At 32.2% G+C, this 24,288-nt stretch overlaps 1 protein-coding gene across 2 annotated transcripts in view; it reads left to right on the top strand.

Annotated features, from left to right (window-relative positions):
- LOC143084902 (sushi domain-containing protein 2-like) overlaps positions 1-24,288 on the top strand; it is a 52,376-nt gene that overhangs the window by 9,580 nt on the left and 18,508 nt on the right. The window contains exons 2-10 of one of the 2 annotated variants that reach the window (XM_076260966.1): positions 2,709-2,790; positions 15,302-15,438; positions 16,431-16,772; positions 18,183-18,281; positions 19,558-19,723; positions 20,261-20,524; positions 22,532-22,713; positions 23,301-23,464; positions 23,941-24,228. In XM_076260966.1, coding sequence (XP_076117081.1) covers positions 2,709-2,790; positions 15,302-15,438; positions 16,431-16,772; positions 18,183-18,281; positions 19,558-19,723; positions 20,261-20,524; positions 22,532-22,713; positions 23,301-23,464; positions 23,941-24,228 — 1,724 coding nt within the window. Of the gene's footprint in view, positions 1-2,708; positions 2,791-11,512; positions 11,649-15,301; positions 15,439-16,430; positions 16,773-18,182; positions 18,282-19,557; positions 19,724-20,260; positions 20,525-22,531; positions 22,714-23,300; positions 23,465-23,940; positions 24,229-24,288 lie in introns of those variants that run through there. The other variant, XM_076260967.1, reaches the window with a different exon arrangement.

Raw genomic sequence — 24,288 nt, 5'->3', positions numbered from 1 at the left:
ATGTGAAGAGTCAAAAATTAATTTGATGGTTCAATAAATTCAAAATAAATAACAGCCATTCATTAACTATATTCGATTGTGAATTGATATAATAAAATGCCTACCCTTCATAGAGAACTAGACTAGTGTGTACCGAAATATTTCTATTTATATCACGAAAATCAATAGTCTGTTTCTTTTTTCACTTTCGCTTTATGCTCTTGAAATTTATGTTTACGAGAATCACAATGAATCGATATGGTAAATTACAACACATAACAGTTTGTAATCAATTACTTAAAAAAGATTGTCTCCTTCAATTGTTTGCAAGATATTTTAAATAAAACCACATGACTTCAAAAATTATTTTGAAGACATTTCTTGTTTGATTTTAATATAAGTGAACAAGGTACATTTAGAATGAAGATTGTAACAGCAGCTTCTGTTTTTCTATATGGATGAAGTTTTGCTTTAAGTGCTTTAATTTTCTAGTGTACAAACACGAGTATTATGTATGTACTGAACTTTAATATAAATTTCTAACAATTGAATTACAAACAAAATATTTATATATGTTCATATGAAGAGAATATGTACATCACACCACATCTTCCTCTGTCTATCCCAATAAATACAACATAATGACCCAATAAACAAACTTACACACGACATTTGTGTGACTTACAACACATGGCTTATTAAAATCTAACACATATACAGCTTTCAATTTTTATTTTAATCAAACAAACAGCAACAACCTGTAGATGTCACACTCATACTAATTGCATAACGCATAGTATAGGAAAACTAATAAAATAAAAAAGATTCGACGCGAAATAACTCGAACAAAATATAATTAAGTATACAATGTTCTGAAGAAATGTTGTAGTAAGACCAAATAAGGCTTGTCAACAATAAACTCGTCATATATACCAGGATTGAATTTTGTATTTACGCCAGACGATCTTTTCGTCTACAAAAGACTTATCAGTAACGCTCGAATCCAGCAAAGTTTAAAAGCCAAATAAAAAACGAAGTTGAAGAGCAGTGAAGACAAAAAATCCTATTTTTTTTGCAAAATACAGCTATGGTAATCTATTCCTGCGGTAGAAAAAATTCACAAGTTTTGTAAACAGTCTATTTATAAATATGACCATATCAATGATGATTCATGTCAGCACAGAAGTGCAGAAACATATTATCATAACCATTTGTGTTGTTTGAGTTTTGCTGAAACTAGATTAACTACAGTAATATTATACTAGTTAAATTGACTTGGGAAAAAACTCATCAAAAATACCAGCGGCTCTTTTATAATAAATATTATAAGAGTAAAAAAAGTTCACGTTGGTCATACATAGTTCAGTATATTAACTTAATATTCTGAATATTAATGTTAATTGTAAGACTTTTTGTGAAGACGTCACCGGCATATGTTACAATTACAAACACGTAAAAATATGAAAATCTATGAAAAGGATGACCGAGTACCAAACCAAAACATAAATCTATAGTTGAGTTTTGTTGTATTGATTTTAAACTACCGGTTAGGTTTATAGGAACATTATAAGTTATATGGTTCGCTACTGACCCCCTACGGATCCGTAGGGGGTCAGTAGTTAACCGTATAACGAATTCATAGCACGCTAGACTTTTCTGTTGCGTTTTGTTGAAAAATAAACAATGAAACACAACACCATTAACGCGTCATGAACCCCCTATGAAATTTACTAACCCCCTTCGGTCTCATAGGGGTCACCACGTGACGGTGTTAAACCAATGACAACGTGATAATTTACCCGAGGTGCGATAAAATGTTTTATTAGGTGATAAGTATGCTTCAAATAGATGTACACAAATGATCCTCTTCTGTTGAATTGGTTAAAGCTGCAGAGTCACTACCTAATATACTATTGGTATCACACTTTAATGTCATTAGATTTGAACCACACTGGTATATATATGGTCTGATAAAGCAGGTAAAGAGCAGGGGAACCCGTTAATGCAGTTTGGCACAGTAAACAGATGGATATTTAACATTGCTCACTTGTTGTCTTTCTGGTGCCTCAGAGAATAAAAGGAGCATATGTGTAACTAACATTTAATGGCTTTAGGTAAAATAAATTGAACTCTTTGACAAAAAGTAACGTAATATACATGTGATAAGAATAATATTCGTTACATAGTGTGTTTGTGACCAAATAGATATATACGGGGTCAGTAAATGCCATATGGGGTGAGAGCAAAGATCTAACCCAATATGCAATTTACTGACCCCGTATATATCGTATTAGGTCACTTTTACACTATGTAACTAATTTATCTTACCGACTAACTTTATTTGTCGAATTTAGACTAGAGTTGTCTCATTTGCTATCATACCGCATCTTCTTATTTTTACATTGAAGTGTTCAAGTGTTCAAATTTAAGAACCTTCTTACAATGGTCTGCACAAAAAAACTTATGTCAACAATAACAATTCAATATCACCAACCTTGATATATAACAATATTAAACAGAACTTTCAATACAATCAAATAATCAAATAATGCCAAAGTCGTAACTTCACTAACCGTGTATTAATAAAAGCCCCGCTTCCCTACTAACCTAACATTGAATATACACGGTCTCCACATGGACGCTTTTAACCAATCATATTCCTAGAAATGTATAGGAGGCAAGATAAATATATATATATTCCTGATTTTAACATGATATAATTTTTTCAGGATCGGAAATCGATTACCAGGCGACAACAAATATTAAACATGAAACTATTTCTTCTAATGACAATATGTGTTTACTGTCAAGGTAAGTGCCCTAAATATTACGGTAACCATGGTATTCTCTGATTTCTATATGTATTTACTGTCAAGGTATGGGCCCTAAATATTGACATGGTTTCTTCAAGTTACAACATGTGTTTACTGTCAAGGTGTGTGCCCTTAATATTGCCATGGTTTCATCAAGTTACAATACGTGTTTACTGTCAAAATATGTGCCCTGAATATTGCCATGGTTTCTACTGATTTCAATATATGTTTACTATCAAGATATGTGCCCTAATTATTGCCATGGTTTTTAATGATTTCAATATGTGTTTACTATCAAGATATGTGCCCTAAATATTGCCATGGTTTAGTTTAAACATTTTGTATTTGCTTAAATGTGCAAAAGGGATGAGACACAAGTTAATCAAACTTATAAAGTCTTCTCCCATAACAATTTATAACAATAGAATATTTACAAAGCATGCATACAAACAATACATTATGTATATATATATATATAAAAATATTGAAACTGTGAAAAGATGGTGTGTGATGATGTGAATGGTTATACACAATATGCATGTATTTGCACTTTATAATGTGCTATATATATTAAACAATTAGAAACCTCGTAGACTCTTTAATAAATTCATATACATTCTTTACAATTCTTTAATTTTCGACATTAGTTAAAGAAGTATCGCCGGAGGTTAAGATGTTCAATTTTAGTGGAGAGTTCTCTGGTAAACAATGTAGATTATTAAATAATTTGGTTCTTATATTCGCATAATTAGGACAATAAAATAGAAGTGACGTGAATCTTCGCACTTAGCACCACAACTACAAGACGGATCTGAAATAATGTTGACTCTGTTAAGATCATAATTTAAAAAAGAAGCTTAGCACCTAAGTTGTGTCAAAATAATGTTGATTTTACGATTGACAAAGTCATAATGTTTTGGTACTTGGGCTTTTGATTTCAATTTCAATTTTTTTAGTTCGGTTTTAAATTTACCTATAGTGCCTAACAAGATTTTGTGAGGGAATTCGATGTTTGCTATACCACTGTTCAATTAAACGCACTTTATGACAATACTACTATACCAATTGTAATGAAAATGTTTGCAGTGTTTTGAGAAATGATTTTACTTTGTAGTCACGTATTGTTTGTGAAACATTTTGTGTTTTAAAAGGACGAATTTTCTGTATAAAGTCAATAATTATGTGGACTTTTAAAGCCCAAACTTTGTATTGCCTTAAATACATACATGAAAGTTCCGAAAACTGTACCAACACACAACGACATGTTTATGAAATGATAGCAAAACTTTGGTTTGACAAATTTTTATTCGTTATTGCAAAAAAATAAACTTTGAATATCTTACATTTTCTCCCTACCCAGTTTACCCCTATTACTTATTCTGATGTGGACCGGTCATTGTTATTGAAAATTACGGAATTTGATTGGATTAAATTATTACTAGTTTACCTAGAAACTGTTTATGCTTTTCGTACATGACTATTGGTTAAATCAGAACGTGCATGAATGTGACAGTAAGTAAAATTACCTTCAAACTGGACACTGGATGAGTCCATGTTATGTTTTATCAATGGAAGTATAGGTACGGAAGGTAAGAATTGCCAATTCTCCTATTTTCACAATTTTCTCCAAATACACAGTAGATAGATTATTTTTTAATAGGCAATTGCGGAGAAAAACAGAAAAAAGTTTAGAAATAAGAAGTTTTATTCCAATCAACAAGTCATTTTTCGAAGAGAAATGCCAACATACATTTTACGCACGGCTACGCCAGGTAAACATATTATAATCTTACAAAAAAATATCATTTTTCAGTCTCATAGGAACATACTAATTACAATAAATCCCAAACTAAAGAAGTCATTATATAACGTCAAAATATGTCCGATCTACCTATGTTGGGACCCAAAAAGTCAACACGATCGTTTTAAGGTCAATTTCGTCTACCTCACAAAATCTTATTAGGCACTATAAAGAGTCAATGTTGCGTGTCACCACATTTAGGTTATTCCACAGTCGTATTGTTGAAGGTATGAAGGATTCTTTGGTCAATGAAAGTCTACAAAAAGGGTATCATTCCCATTACGTAATGGATGAGCAGCTATACCATTGCCATAGTTTCTTCATGAGACAATATGTGTTTTCTGCCAAGGTATGTGCCCTAAATATTGCCATGGTTTCTTCAAGTGACAACATGTGTTTACGCCAAGATATGTGCCCTATGTGTTGCCATTGTTTCTTCAAGTGACAATATGTGTTTACTATCAACAACGTAATACCCGGATGATAGAGACATTGGACAGAGGGGAGTTGTATAGCTTTGATTTCTATTATCTCCTTAAATAGACTAACACATATATATAGTATACATGTAACTGGCCGATTGACACAGTGTAGGCGGTGTTGTCTTGGGATCCCACTAAGCATGAGTTCTAATCCTGGCGAGGGAAGAGCATATTAAGTTTTTTTCCGCAAATTTGTAGATTCAACATTGTTGTTCTGATTTTAGAGTAGCTATGTGTATAAATAATTGATCAATTTATGTAATATACTTTAAAAGAATTTGACATATGATAAGTGCAATCACTTTCATGTTTCCTTCCAAACAAGTTATTTCAAATAAATCTATTTCTATGACGTCATTCTATTGTTATGTAATATGAAAGTAAAAAGATGTGGTATAATTACCAATGAGATAAATCTCAATCACAGCTACCAAAAATCGATCCGGTTACTCGATCACTTCGTCAGCTGTGTCAATTGCAGAACCAAGTGACAGTTAGCCGCTACTGTATCCATTACCTTTGATAATGACAACAATCATTCTTTGCACATACAAAATAGTTCGGAAAGAATATTTTATTGGTTTCTGGGTAGCAAGTTGGTATCTTTAATATAAAAATTTGGAGAATGTAGTATTGTTATGTGAAGTAAAAAGTACCTTCATAGACCATATTAAGTTTTGTAAGAAACTAGTGTCTCCCTGTTGATATTTAGTGGCAAACAGAGTATTTCAGCCATTCATGACAACATGGTTGGCGGTCATTGATTGGATTAGGGTTGTTTATCAGCTATGAACGTTATGTATTTCCAGTGAATAATCTAATGCATGTAGGTATGGACACGAATACTTTATCCAACCAATTATCGGTCCACAAAAAGCATGGTACAGCCCGTAATAGAGAAGTGATCGAATTGATGTTTCTTTACCATCAAAATTAGCCACGTTATCGACAAACTTAATTGAGTAGTGACCGAACTATTTGTACTTTACAATCTAACTCTCTTTCATCTTGTTACAGTATTAAAACATTTGACTTTTCTACTCTGTACACTAGTATTCCACATTCCAAACTAAAAGACAAATTGAAAGAGTTGGTATTGCTTTGCTTCGTAAAAAAGAATGGCCAACGTAGATACAAGTATCTTGTCTTAGGGAGGGATAAATCCTACTTTGTAAAGGATCACTCTGATTCGAACAAAAAATTCTCTAAAACTGATATTATCAAAATGCTTGATTTCTTGATTGACAACATATTTGTTACGTTCGGAGGACGTGTTTTTCAACAGACTGTCGGCATTCCAATGGGAACAAACTGTGCCCCTCTACTTGCCGACTTGTTTCTTTATTATTATGAGGCTGACTTCATTCAGGAACTTCTTAAGAAGAAAGATAAGAAGTTAGCACTATCCTTTAACTCTACTTTTCGCTATATAGATGATGTTCTTTCACTAAATAATTCAAAATTTGGTGACTATGTGGAACGCATCTATCCAATCGAGCTAGAGATAAAGGATACTACAGATACAGTTAAGTCGGCCTCATATCTTGACTTACATCTAGAAATTGACAATGAGGGTCGGTTGAAAACAAAACTTTACGACAAAAGAGATGATTTCAGCTTTCCAATTGTGAACTTTCCATTTCTAAGTAGCAACATTCTAGCAGCACCTGCATACGGGGTATATATCTCCCAATTGATACGATATTCCCGTACTTGCATTTCCTATCATGATTTTCTTGATAGAGGGTTGCTGCTCACAAGGAAGCTATTAAACCAAGAGTTCCAAATGGTGAAGTTGAAATCATCCCTTCGTAAATTTTACGGACGCCATCACGAGTCGGATATGTTCCTTACGTCGTAACTACAATCCCCTTCCCTTTCCTGAATGTGACCTACCGAATTAGACTATTTACCGGATTTGTTATCACATAAGCAACACGACGGGTGCCGCATGTGGAGCAGGATCTGCTTACCCTTCCGGAGCACCTGAGATCACCCCTAGTTTTTTGGTGGGGTTCGTGTTGTTTATTCTTTAGATTTCTATGTTGTGTCGTGTGTGCTGTTGTTTGTTTGTCTTTTTTCATTTTTAGCCATGGCGTTGTCAGTTTGTTTTAGATTTATGAGTTTGACTGTCCCTTTGGTATCTTTCGTCCCTCTTTTTTAACGTTAAAAAGATTGCCAATGCTGCCAAACTTTCATGTGTCGATAATCAAGTTTAATACCGATAATATTGAAAATAATTCTAATAATATGAAACAAAATATGTCCATGCACCATTTCGATTGGGCGAAAAGTAGTCATTTCTTCAAAGTCAGAACAGAAAAAAAAAAGGTTTATGGAAGGACGTCTTGATAGTATTATTTCCTTTAATATTTTACCCAAAACCAAAAGAAATGTGTTTGATAGGAATGAAGTCCTTTATTTTTTCGGACTACAATGTGTACCGTATGTGTGATTGATTTGAATTCAATCAATAACTTTGAAATGTTTTCTCATATGTATACACAAAAGGGAGGACTGGTATTTGAACTTCTGTTAGAATATGTCTTCGTCCGTTTCACATGCCAAACTTTTTTCTAGTTCAGTTTAAACGGGAAAATTTTGTTGAGAATTTTTTTTAATATGACAAAATAACGAGCAAAACTATTTCTTGCAAAGACACACACAGAGAATATTTTTTTTAGTAAAAATCAGTAAAATAAAATTTCTCCAAAATATACCATGGCCAGGACCTGACAGTTTTTAGCAGTGTACAAATGAAAATCGTCCGGAAAACTGCGCTTGCTGTCATTTTGAGAGATCATGCAACATTTCACATATTACCCATAAACAACATACATGTAGGTTCTCAATTATTAAAAAAAGTTCTAAAAGATAATTTCAAATCAGAGTAAACATATTAACTTCCTTATATCCAGTCAAATTTCTCTATAGGTTACACAAAGCTGGTTCTTAAAACGTTTGTATCAGGGAAAACATTTTTCTTTGACTTTTAAAACATGTAGGGGACACGGATTTCTTAACCATTCACATATAATATTCCGTATTTCTGATTTTTTGTTCGATAACGTAACTTATACGACTTTTTTTTATGACTACGTGAACTTGTGTCATTTATTTTTGCTGGTCTTTAGGAAGACAATTTACAATTGTGCAGTGAACGGAGGCACTTATACATAACCTTATAATTCTGTTTGGAAACAAAAATAAATTCCCAATATATAAATATACATGTATGAATATACATGTATTATATGTCGTGTACATGATTGGATTTTGTAGATATAACTACCGCACAGAAAACGTATCATGGATTTCGAGGCTTTCATATTCAAGGTTTTGAATTCTACCCTTGTTGAAAACCTGTGGAGACCTCTACAGTTCCTTAAAACATCAATTATTTTTTTGTAAATTGAGTGCCGTCTCCCTGAACATGCAAACACTTAAGTCATATCTTTTCATTTTCATATTTTTTTCCCTGTTTGTCTCTGTTGTCTTGATTGTTGGAACGGTTAGTGGTATCTAACAATATTTATGAAAACTTTCTGAGAATTATGAATATTTCTTCTCTGTCAGATATTGATCATTACCAATGATAAAAATGAAATGCCGTACATCACATCTTATAGAGGTTTAAATTTCAAATATTCGTCAATAACGTAAGATATAGAGCAATTTTGTCTTCAACATTTCAAATGTTAAAGGGTACATTTGTATTTTTTACTTCGATTTGAAGGAAATTTATTTCAGTTTTTTCTGTGACAAAGTACAAGCATGTCGGTATTGCAACAATGTATGATTGACATAATCCCGGGGACATAATAAACAGATAGGTATGAAAAAGAAAAGATATGGGGTTTTCTGTATCAGACGAAAGAAAAACTATTACAGTGTTGAATCCCATAAATATGTGTCATGAACAAAGACATATGTTCGATTGAATAATGATTTCCTCGTAACAAATGATAGAAATTTCGGAGATCCCGTGTTTGATCCTTTACCGTTAAAATGAAAATGCCAATGACAGAGGTTGATTATAAAAAATGTTTTACTGTGTTAAAAAAAAACTTATACTTAAACTATGAAAACTTACACGTTGGACATGAAATATTGTGTCGATGAAGAAAATTAAATTATGTCACTTCTGAAATAAGTTTGTCGATAACGTTACTTATTCTGACGGTAAAGAAACGCGAATTCGATCACTACTCTGTTACGGGCTGTACATATATTATTATAATTTATTATTACAATTATGATTAGATGTGTGTTTCATTATAATCATACTACGTTATTTTGATTGGCTAACAGCAATCTCGTGTGATTCTTCATTTCAAAATGAATTTCATGAATTGAAACAAACATGATGACACGCGTTTCCACAATAAAGTGCACAGTTAAATAAAAGAAAAACTTGATAGTAATCGTGTTTTCATGATCATAGCGAAAACTGTAAAGTATTGAATGCTTCTTTTAGCAATTTCATAAGGTTTTAAAAAGCGTTGACCGTGAGTACATTTTTAAAAATATACTTCGGTCATCGCTTTAACACCCCAAATGATATACCAAAATTAAGCAATCAATTCTTAAATGGATGTTGCGGGAATTTCTTTCTCGCTGCATTGAAGACCTGTTGGTGACTGTTCTATGGTCGGGTTGTTGTATCTTTGACACATTCCCCGTTTCCATTCTCAATTTTATTAACTATAATAGCAGTTGTTTTCCTATAGTAAATAAGTATAACAGATTAATGTCAGTGTTATTTTAAGGTATATAGGATTTTTTTCTTAGACTAGTGCATGTGTATCACAAGAAAGAAGCCAAATAAATCTCTTTTCTGTGTTTATATTTTTGAAATTATTACATTTTTGTCAAGCAGAATTTAACACCATTTGTGGTTGCAGTTCGAATGCTGGATTTTCCTTCAGAATATGTCTGTTATGTTATGATACATTGTTAGTGATAACGACATTTTTATCATCTAATACGTATGTGCCAAATTTTCTAATTATTTAATATGTATTTCATAGAAAATCAATCAAACATTTTAAAAAAACCTCGAAACATACATATCAAAATATCTATAAAGGTTCAAAAAGTCTGTCCCTATATACTAATTATGATTTATAAATAGGCGGGGGAAACTAGTCTTAGACTTCTTTACTGAAGAAAGATCGGCTGTTATTTCTCGTAAAACTACCATTACATAGTTATATATAGAGAACATATCCTATTATATCAAAATGATGACACAATAAAAAAAACAAAAACGAAAAGCAGAAGAATATAAAACATAAAGACTATATTACAATGCCAAAAACGCCATTGTTTTTCAAATCGTGCGTAAAATACATCCTTTCACTGACGTGTAAAAAGTGAGTGGAGCTGATTATCTCTAACAGGGGCTAGACTAGGAGCCCTTTTCATATTATTGTGCAATACTAGGGGCATTATGTTTTTCGGTCTGTTGGTCCGTTCGTTCGTCGAACCGTCCTACCGTCCGTCTGTCTGTCATGATTCAGGTTAAAGTTTATTTTTCAAGATAGTTTTTGATGAAGTTGAAGTCCACTCAACTTGAAATTTATTACACAGTCATGTTCCCTTTGATATGGTCTTTTCAATTTTATATTTTAACACCTCATTATTCTCGATTCTTTAAACTTTTGTCTTTTCTCTATTCCTTATTTTGTTGGCACAATCCCTGTAGAATTGGTCCATGATAGTTCTTTATTTTTGTAAACCCTCGAGTGTAAACCCCATATATATTCCCTCTTCTATGAATACGTATTTTAGTATTTATGTATCTCATTCAATCTATAATAAATTAACATGAATTCCACCAAAATACTATATTTGTAATATCCAGTCATCCTACCTATTATCAATCGTTATGTGTTAGTCAGTCTGCATTAGTTATGAGTGTATTAAAGTCAAATAAATACAACCAATTAAGTAAACATAACCGCACGTCACCTTTAAAAGTCGGATAAGATAAAGGAAAGGGAGGTAATTCTAAACTTTATTGATTCGCAGATTACATGATCCTATCTAAAACTCAATAAGGTTATAAATAAAATTTTGATTAAGTTAACATTATTCTATTTGACAAAATCATACAACCATCGAACGGTTGATGATGTATATATCCAATAGAAAGGGACAACCGATTTTCCATCATTCTGATTTTCATACAGTGACTTCAAAATATTAGCAGTCTTTATTTTTAACAACTTTTTATCAGTCTTAAACTGTTAAACTAACATTTTCCCGTAATAAAAAATCCAACTTTCCACACCTCCTCTAAACCAATCCGCACTTAAATAATAAAATATCAAGTCAGCATTCACACACTTTCCCGCTTAAAAAATATAAAGGTCTGAGTCAACATTTGAATTTATCACATTCCAAGTGAAGTGACCGATTTGTTATCGCTAACTAAACAGAAATGACTATATCATTCTTCTATCACCACGAAGAAGACGCGGTCTTGGTTTGACGGGAAAATGGCGTCCGCCACGGAAATTCAAATTTATTTGACTAGGATTGTTTTTGCTTTTGTTTTATTCTTAACAAGTAAGTTAAGTATGACTATCACAAGTGTACTTCATATTATAAGGTGCTGCAGAATGATTTGACTTCAAATTTTATATGAAATCACAGACCGGCATGTCAGTACTACCGGTATATGGTCGTGTATTGTTTGTGTACGGCCAATATAAAGAACGATGCATTCATAATACAAATAAATGCTGCATTTCAATTGGCATGTCAATTTTCGAACCAGTTTACAAACATTGATGCATTGGTTTTTCTCGTTTCAATTGTTTCAAATTGTTTGGTATTGTTTGTGTTTTGATTGTGTTTTTTTTTTTTGTCTTTTTTTTTTTTGGGGGGGGGGGGGGGGGCTATTTTAGATGACTTAACCGTAATATATTCACTCATATTAGGAATCATACCTCTTATCCTTATTTGATATCATCATCATAGACTGTTATGAAAAATATATTCAAATTATTTCCTGTACGGACAGCTGATCAAATAACAAGAAAAATGATATATATACATTACAACTCCTGTTTAATTTAAGAATTTCCTGGAACAGTTGCATTTTAGCTAGACTGAGCAGCAGTTTACTGTCTGTTACACTACTGTGGTCATATGTCTTAGTGTAATGCTAAGATATACGGGATATGGTATAAACCTGTCACTAAACTCGTCATAGATACTAGATTGTAATTTTATACTTTGCGCCGGACGCGCGTTTCGTCTACAAAAGGCTCATCAGTGACGCTCGACATAAAAAGGCAAAATAAAGTACGAAGTTGAAAGCATTGAGGCACAAATTATCTTATACTCAATATACAGGTTTATTTGAAAAAACTTCCATCATTTTCCATTTAGTTGAAATTAGTACAAATGGTGAAATCCTGTTAGATATTTTATAAACTCTCCACTTTTTTTTCATTTAGAAGTTGATCCTTATTCTTGTTAACCTTCCCTCTTCCCCTCATTCTTTCACACACACACAAACACAGTTTAAAATATAATAAGTCCCTATAAATAGATACATTTATGTAACCATCTTTTTATCTGTTTTCTTCAATTCATTAGTCGATCAACTGTACAAAACGTTTCATTTGAATACACGGTTATTTTTTTCCCGTCAAATTCATGCATGAAGTATTCGTCACTGGACGTTCATCAAAGCTCCTAAACACGATGTCATCTGATTTATTACCGTCACATTCTTAATGAGCTTGATTTCTGATGCTGCACCTTCTATTTTATGTTTTATAATTAGGTTCATTGATGGCACATTTAGAACTGGTGTAGTCTCATTAACGATGTATTTTCTAACGAGTTTCATGACGTCTGTGTTTTTATTGACAGGATGACCAGAATATTGACAGGAATAAAAAACTTGTAATGCAACTTCATCAGTTGTTTTTTTTTTTTTTTTTCTAAACTTTAAATCGCATTATTAACCTACAAATTCTCTTTAATTTTTTCTGAATGATCAATTAGTTAAAAGTAGACTCTTATCCGAAGGTGAGCAAGTATGAGAGATCATGGCTTACCCCAGTTATCTATAAATATGAGTGTTTGTTTAGTCAGATGGATTAAAGTGTTATTAATCAATGATCCGTTATGGGTGGTTATCATTGAGATATTGTTATCTGTTGATAGTCGGCTACGGCGTGCAAACAATGTTAGGTACTAAGTATTGGTACATTTCTGATGACATAGTAAAAATAATGTCGAATATTAATATTTTATTTTATCAAAACCTGATTTATCATATAATACCTGACAACATAGTATTACAAAGCACACAAGCATAAAATCAATTTTAATATGCATGTAAGAGAAATATGTTAGCCAATCCAAAATTCCCATATAACAGGGGCTTGATATAGTTTTATTCACGGTTCAAACATGTTTTTTCTTTGAAAGGCATTTAAACATGAATAATTAAACTATAAAAAAGAACGATACAGTTTACTTTATTCGCTTTATTAAAATAATTATAAACTATAGACACAAAACATTTAATGATACATTCTTGTTTTCTTAAAGGCTTTGCAGTTAACAAAACGGTTAGTCCGTCAATTGTATTTATCACATATTTTTACAAATAAAATGTCAGGAGGAAATATTGCAAAACCAAACGCCAGTAGATCTAAAAAAATATGTTTTGTCTAAGATTTTCACGAAGAAATAAAGCTGTTATCATTATTATATAAAAGTTATTAGTATAATCATACATTCATAATTGTTTGGTTGGTTGGTTGTTGTTTGTTTTATGTTCAATTGCAAACATACAATACGTCTTCAAATATGAAACCGTCAGAAAGCTAGGTCTAACTAGGTGGACAATTTTGACTTCCTTCCACTGGTAAATGAAAGACAGAGGATTGCATTTTAACACGTTGTTACACGCCGATTACGGACATATAGTTTTTTGGTTTTTTTTTTTGTATCAGGAGAGATCGAATTTAATATCCATATGTCTACCGAACATGGCTGAATTTTGCATTATGACAATTAAAATCAACCTTGAATACCTTAAGAGTTAGCTTTTCCAAAAAACTACGACAGGCATTGTTGAACATTCGCACGCAGGTTAATATTTTTTTTAGACAAAAAGACGACTATAGGTTAGCGGACGGCCTTCAACAATGAGCACATCCCATACAACATATTCAGCTATAAAAGGGTTGAAATGACAAATGTATAAAAATTCACACAAGAAAACGTATGGCCAAAAATCTGCATTCAAGCTTGAAGAATAGATGTATATGAGTATGAGAATATTTAATGTGTTGAAAAAAACCTGGGTTTGAACTATTTTAGTTATAATTCAAAACAAATTAAAGAAATAAAAAAAAGTTATTGATTTGTTCTGAAATCTCCATTGTTTTCCAATATTTTCTTTTTTTTAAATTGATCATGTTACCCTAAAAAGCTTTCAACTAATACATAATGTTATCACATTTGACACTACGAAATCATTCTTGTTTAAAGCGGCAATGATTTAACAATATGAGTTCTATCTTAAAAAATAGAAAATTCTTGCAGATGAATTTGAAGAAAAATACCGGACAAATATTTTTTAATAGTAAAACGTAGATTTCAAATTTGATATCAATGTTGATATTTCCTATAACACATATTTTATTATTCTAAGAATAATGAAATCGCGCTAATTAAGTCAAGTTGTGTTGTCTTAAGAGTACACACAATAAAGATTCCAAACTGTATAGATACCCTGCGGAAATAGTTTAACGTACCTGAGTCAATAAAATCTTCCAGCCATGTACCAGACAGCATTCATCCCCGAAATTGTTCATTGCTCAACTCTTAATATTCTCCCCTGGAGACGGTAATCACTATGTCAATTGTGTTAAACATTGGTGTTATTTTAGTCTAAACTGTTTTATTTGACTTTATTTGCCTCATTTTTACCCTTTGTACGTTATCGATAGTATTTTTTATTTAGATTCTAACACAAAACTCTTATTATTACGATAAAGTCACACATTTTTATTCAATATGCCGGGTAGTTACATGAATGGCTTATCAGAATGTATCAAACTAGTCGAAACCTGGAAAGAATGATTGTTTACACGTTCCCATGGATAGAGAACCCGAAAATAGTATTCTGCGACAAACCTGTGTGTTATATGTATATTAATTTGCTCATGATTGTATTGCTTCTATTTCAGTTGTGAAAGGCGATGAAATATTTCCACTTACTGGCGGCAAGCCTGTGACTAGAGGTGAAGACAAAACAGGCCACAAAGTCACACTTCCGGCTAAAATCAAGTTTCCGTTCATGGGAACCATCTATGAAAATCTCTATGTACGTTTCATTACCTTAATATTTAAAGATACAGTTCTACTAAAATTAATTCCATATCCTATATTCTGTTACATCATATCATATCACAAAACGTACACATAAAGAAGAGTACTTGAATAATGTATCAAAACGTACACATAAAGAAGAGTACTTGAATAATGTATCAAAACGTACACATAAAGAAGAGTACTTGAATAATGTATCAAAACGTACACATAAAGAAGAGTACTTGAATATGCATCAAAACGTTCACAAACATATTGTTGATCTCCACAATTCATTTGTTGATAACAAAAATATTCATGAGCTTAAGTTGACATTCGTGTTGTTTTGTGAATGTCAACTATTAAAACGTCTTTATTTCCCCATAAATTTCTTTTTCAATTAAAAATTAAGAAATGCTACATTCAAATATATACCAAGAAAATTACCTAATGTTGCCCTAAACGTCGACCAAAAAGAGGTGTCTGTTCAGCACTAGAAATATATTTAGGTTGCTAAATGAAAGTCGGAAGACCTGTTTTTCTCTCCGAAGTATGCTCACTTGGAAGATAAAATTCTTTCCATGAATTATTTTCCTCATTATTTCGATGATTCGAAATACCCATAGTAACACGAGATTACCTGTTACAATGGTGCTATATAAAATGATCATTTCGACAATGTCTCTTCAGTGATGATATTTGATATTCAATAAAAATGTTGAAACATGATGGTCAATTCTTAAATAATCCACTTTAAACAATTTCAAAATATCTATTGTTTGATCTTATGAGTGTACCTCATTTTAACCATGTGTATTATATAGTTCTTATTATAGATTGAATACAATGTATTGGTTGTTTTCTTACTTTGAATGTCTACAGGAAACATTTTTGATAAAATTACGACGATTTCGTTGCAATTTATACTAGTACTCTGTAAATAAATTAGCATTGAACCGAATTTGTTCATATTATTTGTTATTGTCGTATTTATACTTTTATATTCAGGTATCTAAAGATGGCCTTGTTGGATTTGCTCCAGGAACACTACATCAAACCGAAATATTGACTGAAACTCTTACCAAAGAGGACCCGGCATTTGCGGCTCCATATTATTTTTCTGCACAAGACATTGGTTCTAACTTAAATGGGAAGCCATACACTGGTAACGTGTTGTATAGAACAACAGATTCTGATATACTTGCAGGGGAGTTATCAAACTACTCATCTATCATCCAGGAATCTATGGTTGGGTTAGAAAACCAGTTCGAGGCTTCTTATGCTTTGGTGGTCACGTGGAAGGACGTCATATCTAAAACAGATGTCGTGAAAGGTTGCAGCTCGTGCATGGTACGTTTGCTGTCCATTATATGTTTCCCTCTGGTGTACTTTCATTCAAATAGTCGCAAGAATACAACAATAGTCCATTTTAAAGTTAACGACTTTATTTTATATTCTGCGTTTTTTATCAGAGAGAAACATTTTTTGCTGGACAAACTGCGTTGACCCAACTTATAAACATATGAAATATAAACTATTCTTTAAAATGGGTTGTTAAAAGAAGGTTTTTTGGTTTTTGAAATCTTTGGTATAATAAAATGTTATAGTTTTAATTGACAGGGAACACACCATGGAACTGTCCGAAATATTAAACTAGAAAATAAAGTCGGTAGTTTGATGAAATAGAATAACTAGCAATTTCTATGTTTCAGTCTCTTAGGTCATGGGAAAGGCATTTTTTTAAAAGACACAGGTTCTTGTTACCCACATGACATTGTCCCTTTCATTCAAATCAAATCATATCAAATCAAAATACTGAAGTACTAAACATCAGATGACCGCATGTTCTTGTGGATGCTCACAAGCACTTGTCTCAGGAAAAAAATCACATCTTTAAACCTGAAAATGGGTTTAATGTACAGATGTAAAAAAAAATATTCTGAGACAAGTTCTTGCGTGGATGATAAATAAATGAAAGGGAATTCAACATCACCGTAATAAATATTATATGTTTATTGTAGTGATACAAATCACTATACTCTGGTTAATATTATATTAATATTTGTATGTTACAGTTTAGAGTATGTATAATTTTCATCCATTTTTATATCATTATATTCTACTAATTGATAATAGTGCAGTGCAAGTGCATGGTGGACACTCTTCTGTAATAATTCAATTTTTCTTATGGATTGGATTTGAGTTGGTATTCATATTTTCCCTCAAAACGAGAGAGCAAGTACTGATAACTTTGCATGTATCTGTATATTATTTTACCTACTTTATATAAAATTGCATTCGTTCTTGATAAGTTCTTCCGCATGTGTTAACGCAAATTTTTCTGTACGTGTGCATAGATATTAATGATTTTTTACTTACGTATATATTTAACAAAACATTTTAATATAAGTATTGATTTATGTTGTAAAAAGGTATTTGATTAGTAATTATTGAAAAAATGAATTTATAACAAGCGATAAAGAGTGTTATTTTGCAGTCGATGATGTGGGCGTATTTATCATGTTTATAGATCGGTTAAAAACCCCAAACGAATGTTAAGTAATGAAAATATTTGCGATAGCTGTACACCGGAATGCCCTCACGGTCATCCGCTGTAATTAAAAAAATATATATTTTAACTCTGGTGGATTGTTGTTTCATTGGCAATGATAGCACATCTTTTTTTTTCATATTGCAGTGCAAATTCTATCATAATTTCGGGGATGTACTTTATACTCAAAGAATAATGTTTTGTTTCAGACTAATACATTCCAATTAGCAATGCTCACAGATGGTACTGCAAGTTTTGCTATATTTAACTACGTTACAATGAATATTACACCCGACAGATTTACACAGGTGAGAATTACTTTTAGTCTCAATAGTTTAAAGCAAGTTATATCGAAGAGAGATACTTACTTACATTTGTACTTTAACAAGTGAGATTTGAATCAATGACCCAAACTGCTCAATCATTTTCACATCACTTCTCATTTGTCGAAAATAGACAAAATATCGTATTGCGTGAGATACAATTGTGGTGTTACGTGAGATACGAGTGTGGAGTTGCGTGAGATACAATTGTAATGTTGCATGAGATACGAGTGTGGAGTTGCGTGAGATACAATTGTGGAGTTGCGTGAGATACTACTGTGGAGTTGCGTGATATACAATTGTGGAGTTGCGTGAGATACGATTGTGGAGTTGCGTGAGGTAAAATTGTGGAGTTGCGTGAGATACGATTGGGGAGTTGCGTGAGATACAATTGTGGTGTTGCGTGAGATACAATTGTGGAGTTGCGTGAGATACAATTGTGGAGTTGCGTGAGATACTATTGTGGAGTCTGTTTCTCTTGTGATTTAACCTGATATGAAGACTAACTTTAAAGTTCTGTTATTAATAAGGTCTAGTATTTCCCTTCTTTATGAGTGATGTCAATGAACATGAATGCCTTTTCTTTTAACGTGCCAGCAAATTAGAGAACCATATACATCTAACGTCTCAATTAAATGTTGTTTTTTTAAACAATTATAATGATTTTGATTGAAAATCATATATCATGAATCAGATATGTTTTAAAGGCCTAATGTTAGAAAAAGGAGAATGCTAGAAAAAAAAAATGTCTTCTGTATCAGCTGTTAGATTTGAGAACGATTTCAGTAACGACTTGAAATCTAATAAAACGATAAAGTCCAGTTTTTCTGCATTTAAGTGACACACGTTGATGAAAATGTATTGGACTTGGACAGCAAAAAAGTACTTTACAAAACATCATGATTTTAAAAAGTTGTCTGGAACTAAAATCATAAAGATACTAAGTTTTATCATGTGATTTTTTTTAATGTACAGTCGTAATGTCTAAGGATTTGATTGACCGTTGTCATGGTTTAAAGCTGAGACTCAGACCACCGCATACATGGTAATTTGTCAGAGCCACATCCATTCTATGTATGTACACAATGAACGCTTTGAATATTATACCATTATACTAGAAATCTGATGAGTCTTCGTGACATATAAGTAATTCTACCAAATTCCGTTGCTCCATGGTAACAGTTGTGCAAGCATACCACATCTCCTTATTTGTATAACAAAACCTATGTACAATGAGAAGAACTTTGATATTCTTTTGTAGTCTGGTTTTAATGCTGGTGAAGGGAGAGGATACACAACTGCATTAAATTCCGGACAATTGAAATATCCCAAGAGTTATCAAGGAAGTGATACAAAAGGGAGGTATATCTACAGAATAGATGGAGAACAAGTCCAACATGGGGGATGCTCTACCGCTAATCGTGGAGGTAATATATATCTCAACACATAAAAAAAATCATTTAAACAAATCCTAATGTGTAGTTTTTAAAAAAAAATTATTTTAAAACCTCAGTACAATTGTTGTTGTTGATTTTGAAAACTGCTTTGTGTATCTTTTATTTAGAAACAAAAGCAAAATATGATATAAATAAGCTTTAAAATGTTAAGCCTTAACGTCGAATAATGTGTGAGACATCATCGTTTAATCCCATTTTCGAAATTAAAAACACTGTAATTCGAATTTACAATGTACCATCTATTTTATTTATTCTTAAACAAATTAAAACTGTGTATCTAAACTCATACATGTGTGTTTTTTTTCAATTTTACTGGGCAATTTATAAACGGATCACTATATGTTAAACGTCTGACGACGACGACAACCCAAAACAGATATATCAAACGATATTTGCACAATCTAAGTATTCATAACACGATATCATAAGAGGGAAATTGTGATCAAATAAAAACGACTTGAAAACAAAAAACTGATACTTGGAATTCATATTATTTTTTCTTTGTAGGTGTTTTAAATATTTATCCAACATTCGCTGGAATGCTTGGTGGTAAAATGTTAGATATATCTGGTCCATGTATGCAACGTAATGCAAGTCAAACACAAGTTAAGTGTAGATTTGGAGGTAGAGATGATTTAGTCACATACGGCTATAAAGTTAATGTTATGAAGGCAAGATGTTCTGTTCCTAGAATGTCTATACGTGGATGGATAACTGTGGACGTGTCGATTGACCGGCGACCATATTCACACAGTACAAAAATACTTATTGGTATGTATAACAGATAGCAAGAAAACATGAAAACATGACTGCATAATATACGCTTAAAATACTTTATAGCATATTTCTATATTTGAAAACTTTGTGTTTCCGTTTAAATAACTAGATGTCTTTTAGTATTTGCATGTTTAAGGTTTTTGTATAATTAGCGTATACCGAACATTCAAATCTATTCATAATTCGTATATGTTATTTGAAGAAAAAACATTATGCATAGCAAGTAGTGTTTTATATGTTGTAATTTTTCGAGCATCTCATTGAATAGCCCAAAAAATTTGCAATGATATGCGGCTTGTTACTGAAAAGAAAATGTGTACATCCAAAATTTTCGCTTAACATTATAATTGAGTGGGATCTTCTAACGGTCAGAAAAACCTGTGATCATCTCCCATTTATTGATGGGGTTCGTGTTGCTTTTCTGTTATATTTTTTGTTTGTTTATTTGTCGTGATCTTTTTTGTCATGGAATTCAGTTTGTTATCAATTTCCGAGTTTAAATGTCCATTGTGTATCGCCGCCTCTCTTTCAAAAGTAATGGAAATTGATATCTACTATCTAGTGGTGTAGATAAAGTAGCTATATTAAGGTAAAATCAAGATTCTAAAAGCTCAATCAGTTAAAAACAAATCCTCCAAAGGTCACGTATGTTGCTGAAAATTTGGTAAATTATCAACTTCTGAGGGATTTTTTGTCAGCACTCGTTGACTTTTACGGTTTACCACACTTTATTCGTACAAATGACGCGTTATTCATGGTCTTTGGGCACTTGCTTTATTCAATATTTAGCTGCTCCAATGATCAGGATTTCATCATTGAGAAAAACTTAGATTAAGTACTGTAGTATCATAAAACAGTTTTGTCTAATTTCAGGGACTCATAAATTATGCTTTAGGAAGTACACCACTAATGCATGGTCCCATTCTATGTTAAATTCCTCCGTTTCAAGCAGGCACACCTCTTTTGTTTTAAGTTCAAATAAAGTGGCAATCATTGCATTTCAAAGCAACACTTTAAAAAAATCCTCCAGAGGTCACGTATGTTGCTGAAAATTTGGTAAATTTTCAACTTCTGAGGGATTTTTTTCAGCACTCGTTGACTTTTACGGTTTAACACACTTTATTCGTACAAATGACGCGTAATTCATGGTCTTTGGGCACTTGCCTTGTTCTATGTTAAATTCCTCCGTTTCAAGCAGGCACACCTCTTTTGTTTTAAGTTCAAATAAAGTGGCAATCATTGCATTTCAAAGCAACACTTTAAAAAAATCCTCCAGAGGTCACGTATGTTGCTGAAAATTTGGTTAATTCTCAACTTCTGAGGGATTTTTTTCAGCTCTCGTTGACTTTTACGGTTTAACACACTTTATTCGTACAAATGACGCGTAATTCATGGTCTTTGGGCACTTGCCTTGTTCAATATTTAGCTGCTCCAATGATCAGGATTTCATCATTGAGAAAAACTTAGACTAAGTACTTTCTATGTTAAATTCCTCCGTTTCAAGCAGGCACACCTCTTTTGTTTTAAGTTCAAATAAAGTTGCAATCATTGCATTTCAAAGCAACACTTTATGGTGTCTTGTACTGAAAAAATCAACATACTTTTAATGGCATATGAGAAAGAACTGGTTCCCGGAACTTTGGATGTACCAAAACAGTTACTTCAGAACTGACAAACATACAACATGTACCCTCTTTTTAAAATTTGGTGCATGTTTTTTAATATTCAAAATCAAAAGTCCAAAAGTGTTCTACAATGATGATCACCAGTCCTTCAGCTTTCATTTGATACCAAAAATACCTAAGTATTCTACATATTTTGAAAGTTACACTCATGCGTAGGAACCATTTTGTGTTAAATATGTACTATTTTCTGCTTTCTGACCAGGCCTCAATTAGTGGTGTTATACCTATAATTTTACTATTACTTTGATTAGCTTTTAAACACACTTTTCTCTTGCTATTTGAAATCAAGTTTAAATTAACACAATATATTTTATAGTTAATCCAGGGAAAGTGTCTGGAGCGGAGAGACTACAGTTACCTTATATGGGTCAGGGACAAGGTTGGAATGAGACGGACACAACACAGTTAACTTTAAAATGGAACAGTTCTTTGTTAACAGATAATGGAAATGCAAACCTTAACATTTTTTTGATGGGATATAAGGAAAATAGTAATGGAGTGAGTCATGATATATTTACTCTTCACTAATAAAATCTTCATTCTAACTGCATATTACAGTTTTGTGATCTTACATTAACGTTGGTCCGTCGTAAATACATTTGACCCGAATAAATACTGCAGAATATCATATGCACGATACAACACGAAGTATAGTGTAACTCGTCTGCTATGCTCGCTTGTTAAAACTCTTCATGTTGTGACTCGATGGTAATTATGGAGGGAACCCAATGTTCGGTAAATATCGGATATCGATCTTTCATGGTGTTATGATGTGTTTTCTTCGAAAACTGAGTGAAAACGAGTGAAATTGTGTAATATTTGAAAATCAGTTTTCGCTACAATCAAATCTCATTGAATTAGATTTTCTGACTTGATAGCATTGTTAATTTCATAGCCAGAAATTACAATCAAACATTTCTTTTATTTTTATTCTAGTAATGATTAATTACCTTGTTATCGTTTTTTTCTTTCTTTACTAGCTAAGTTTAGTGTAAACATTTAACTAAGGACCAGCGATTTATTTGTTTGTTAACGTTTTGTGTTAAAATATTACGACTGTATATGTACGCTTTTGTTTTCCTTAGGTAACCTGGCACAATCTCAGAAATATAGGAAGTATTCGAGCAGCATTCGGACAGTTTACATTTCAAACAAGTAATATAACTTGTATAGGTTCTATTTGTGATGAGTATGAAATCGGAGTTGTTATGGCTGAACTAGAAGATCAAAAACAGGCTACGTTCTACAGGTATAAAGCAATTTAATCTTAATATTATTTTGTCTGACAAATTTGAATGACTCAATGGAAACAACGTTTATTAAACATCTTTTGTATTGTGTACATATGGAGACAAAGAGTCACAACATACAGTTTCAATTGAATATTTAACCTTGTTTTTACAAACAACATAGTACACAGGTCTTAATGCTCGTCTTCATCATCATTTAGTATGGTAGGCATTATATTTATTATGTCCTCGGTGTCTATAATCGTTTAGCTATTCATGGAATGTGTTTGATAATGACCAGATTAATTCGGCACCCCGGTTATTGAACAGTTTAGTTTTTTAAGAAGTATACTTGAGTTCGATAGTAAAACTATATATTTGAAGCAGTGCAAATTAGATTAGCATTTCCTAATGTTCTAAGGTGGCCATGCTTAAACTTCTACTGAGAGTGTCGAATGAGTTAATAAATATTGTTTTAAATTTTGCCATATTTCAGATTCATCATAAGCAAGTTAATACCTCTTGGGTTTTTTGTAAACCACGCAATGGTCATGAAACTAGGTGAGAATTGGCCGAGTCAGAAATGTAAGATGTGGCATGACAAGGATAAACAGGATATGAGCTGGCTGAACGATGTAGAGAGTTGTCCCTGTACATTAGTCCAGGCTCTCAGTGATATCGGACGTTTCTACTCTGATGCTGGATGTTACCTGTATGATAAGAGAACCAGTAAATGTAGATACCACGAAGGATCTGTCCATTGTGTGCGTTCTGTTCAACCGACGTAAGTATAATTAACAAATTATAGAAATTTCCTATTTCTCATGCATGTTTGAACTGAGGT

The sequence above is a fragment of the Mytilus galloprovincialis genome, chromosome 8 (genome assembly GCF_965363235.1).
Source record: "Mytilus galloprovincialis chromosome 8, xbMytGall1.hap1.1, whole genome shotgun sequence".
In the NCBI taxonomy this organism is placed as follows: Eukaryota; Metazoa; Mollusca; class Bivalvia; order Mytilida; family Mytilidae; genus Mytilus; species Mytilus galloprovincialis.
This window is presented reverse-complemented; position numbering and strand designations above follow the sequence as displayed.